Consider the following 1,311-nt stretch of genomic DNA (forward strand, 5'->3'; position numbering starts at 1 on the left):
TTGCTCTGAGCAGGGTGGGGGTGGGATTCTGCTACTGTTGTCCTCCCAGAGCTTCCGAGATGTTTATTTTTTCTTCTTCCTTTCCTGTGTGACTAGTGGGATTGCGGCTGGGGGACTCTTGTTGTTTCAGATGCCGGTGACCTTTGAGGAGGTGGCTGTGTATTTCACCCAGGGGCAGGGGGCTCTGCTGGACCCCGCTCAGAGAACCCTCTACAGGGATGTCATGCGGGAGAATTACGAGACTGTGACCTCACTGGGTAAGGGATTCCTGTGCCCTCGGTTATTAGAAAGTTTTGGGACTGCATTTCTGACTCTGGTCAGGTTCTTCCCTGGTCAGTTAGATTGGAGGGGAATGGGTTCCATAATCCACAGCTGCCGTGTGAGAGAAACTTGCATCTTCAAACCCCCTGCAGTGGGACCAGGGTGCCAAAACCTAATGGATGTGCTAAACCATCCCCACCCACCCCACAGCTTTCAAGGGGATAGACGCTGTGTATTATCCTGTCTGTGTTGTTTCTCGGTTGCACACAGAATTCCTGGTCACCTCCCTCCTTGGGAATAGCTCCAGCCATGGGGAGGGTCTGAGCTTTGCAGGGATTTAACTCCAGAGCTGTGTGTGCATCAGCAAGGCCCCCAAAGTGCACAGATCCTGGGAACTGCTAGTAACAATTCTCCCCACCTCCCCAGACATCTGCCTCTCCCAAGGGGGCTCAGCTATGTTCCCATCTCCTTGGATTCCAAATTCTCTCAGCACAGCACGGGAACAGCTTCAATTCACAGAATGCCCTTTGTGACACACACTCCCGCAATACTCCATGCACTCTGATCTGGGCTGATTTCACCCCCTGTGCAGGATTTCCCATTCCCAAACCTGACCTGATCACCCGGCTGGAACGAGGACAAGAGCCGTGGATCTCCGATCTCCAGGCCTGCGAGGAAAGAGAGATACCAAGAGGCACCCGCACAGGTGAGGACTCAGTGAAACTGACAGAGAAACGATCTGGCGAGTGAAGGAAAAAGTTGAGAAACCCAAAAATGTGCGATGAGCGAGCGCCCTTAGTTCCGCCTCGTCTCAGCCAGGGCAGGGCTGTAGTCGGCAGATATCGCTCACGGCTTTCCACCCGTCCTGTTAGCTGCAGGAGTTTCCTTCCCTGTGAGTGTTTGGGTGGGAAGTAGAGGCAGAATCCAATTGCTCAGTCTTCACACCATTAGTGTGATGTGTTTTCCCTTTGAGCTATTGCTCTTTCTCCTGGAGTGTCTCTCTCTCTCTCCCAGCAGGTGATGAGAGAGTGAGTGAGAAGGAGGAGGGGA

The 1,311-nt window shown here is 53.2% G+C and overlaps 1 protein-coding gene across 1 annotated transcript; it reads left to right on the forward strand.

Moving 5' to 3' along the window:
- Positions 1–43: 43 nt before the first annotated feature.
- Positions 44–1,307, forward strand: LOC113409462 (zinc finger protein 707-like; the record flags this gene model as incomplete). The annotated part of the gene is made up of 3 exons (XM_026663388.2): positions 44–257; positions 854–967; positions 1,279–1,307. Coding segments are annotated over exons 1-3 (270 nt in total), but the record flags the coding sequence as incomplete, so codon positions are not given.
- Positions 1,308–1,311: the final 4 nt, after the last annotated feature.

The sequence above is a fragment of the Terrapene carolina genome, unplaced genomic scaffold, assembly GCF_002925995.2.
Source record: "Terrapene carolina triunguis isolate 2854851 unplaced genomic scaffold, T_m_triunguis-2.0 Scaffold33398, whole genome shotgun sequence".
Classification (NCBI taxonomy): Eukaryota; Metazoa; Chordata; order Testudines; family Emydidae; genus Terrapene; species Terrapene triunguis.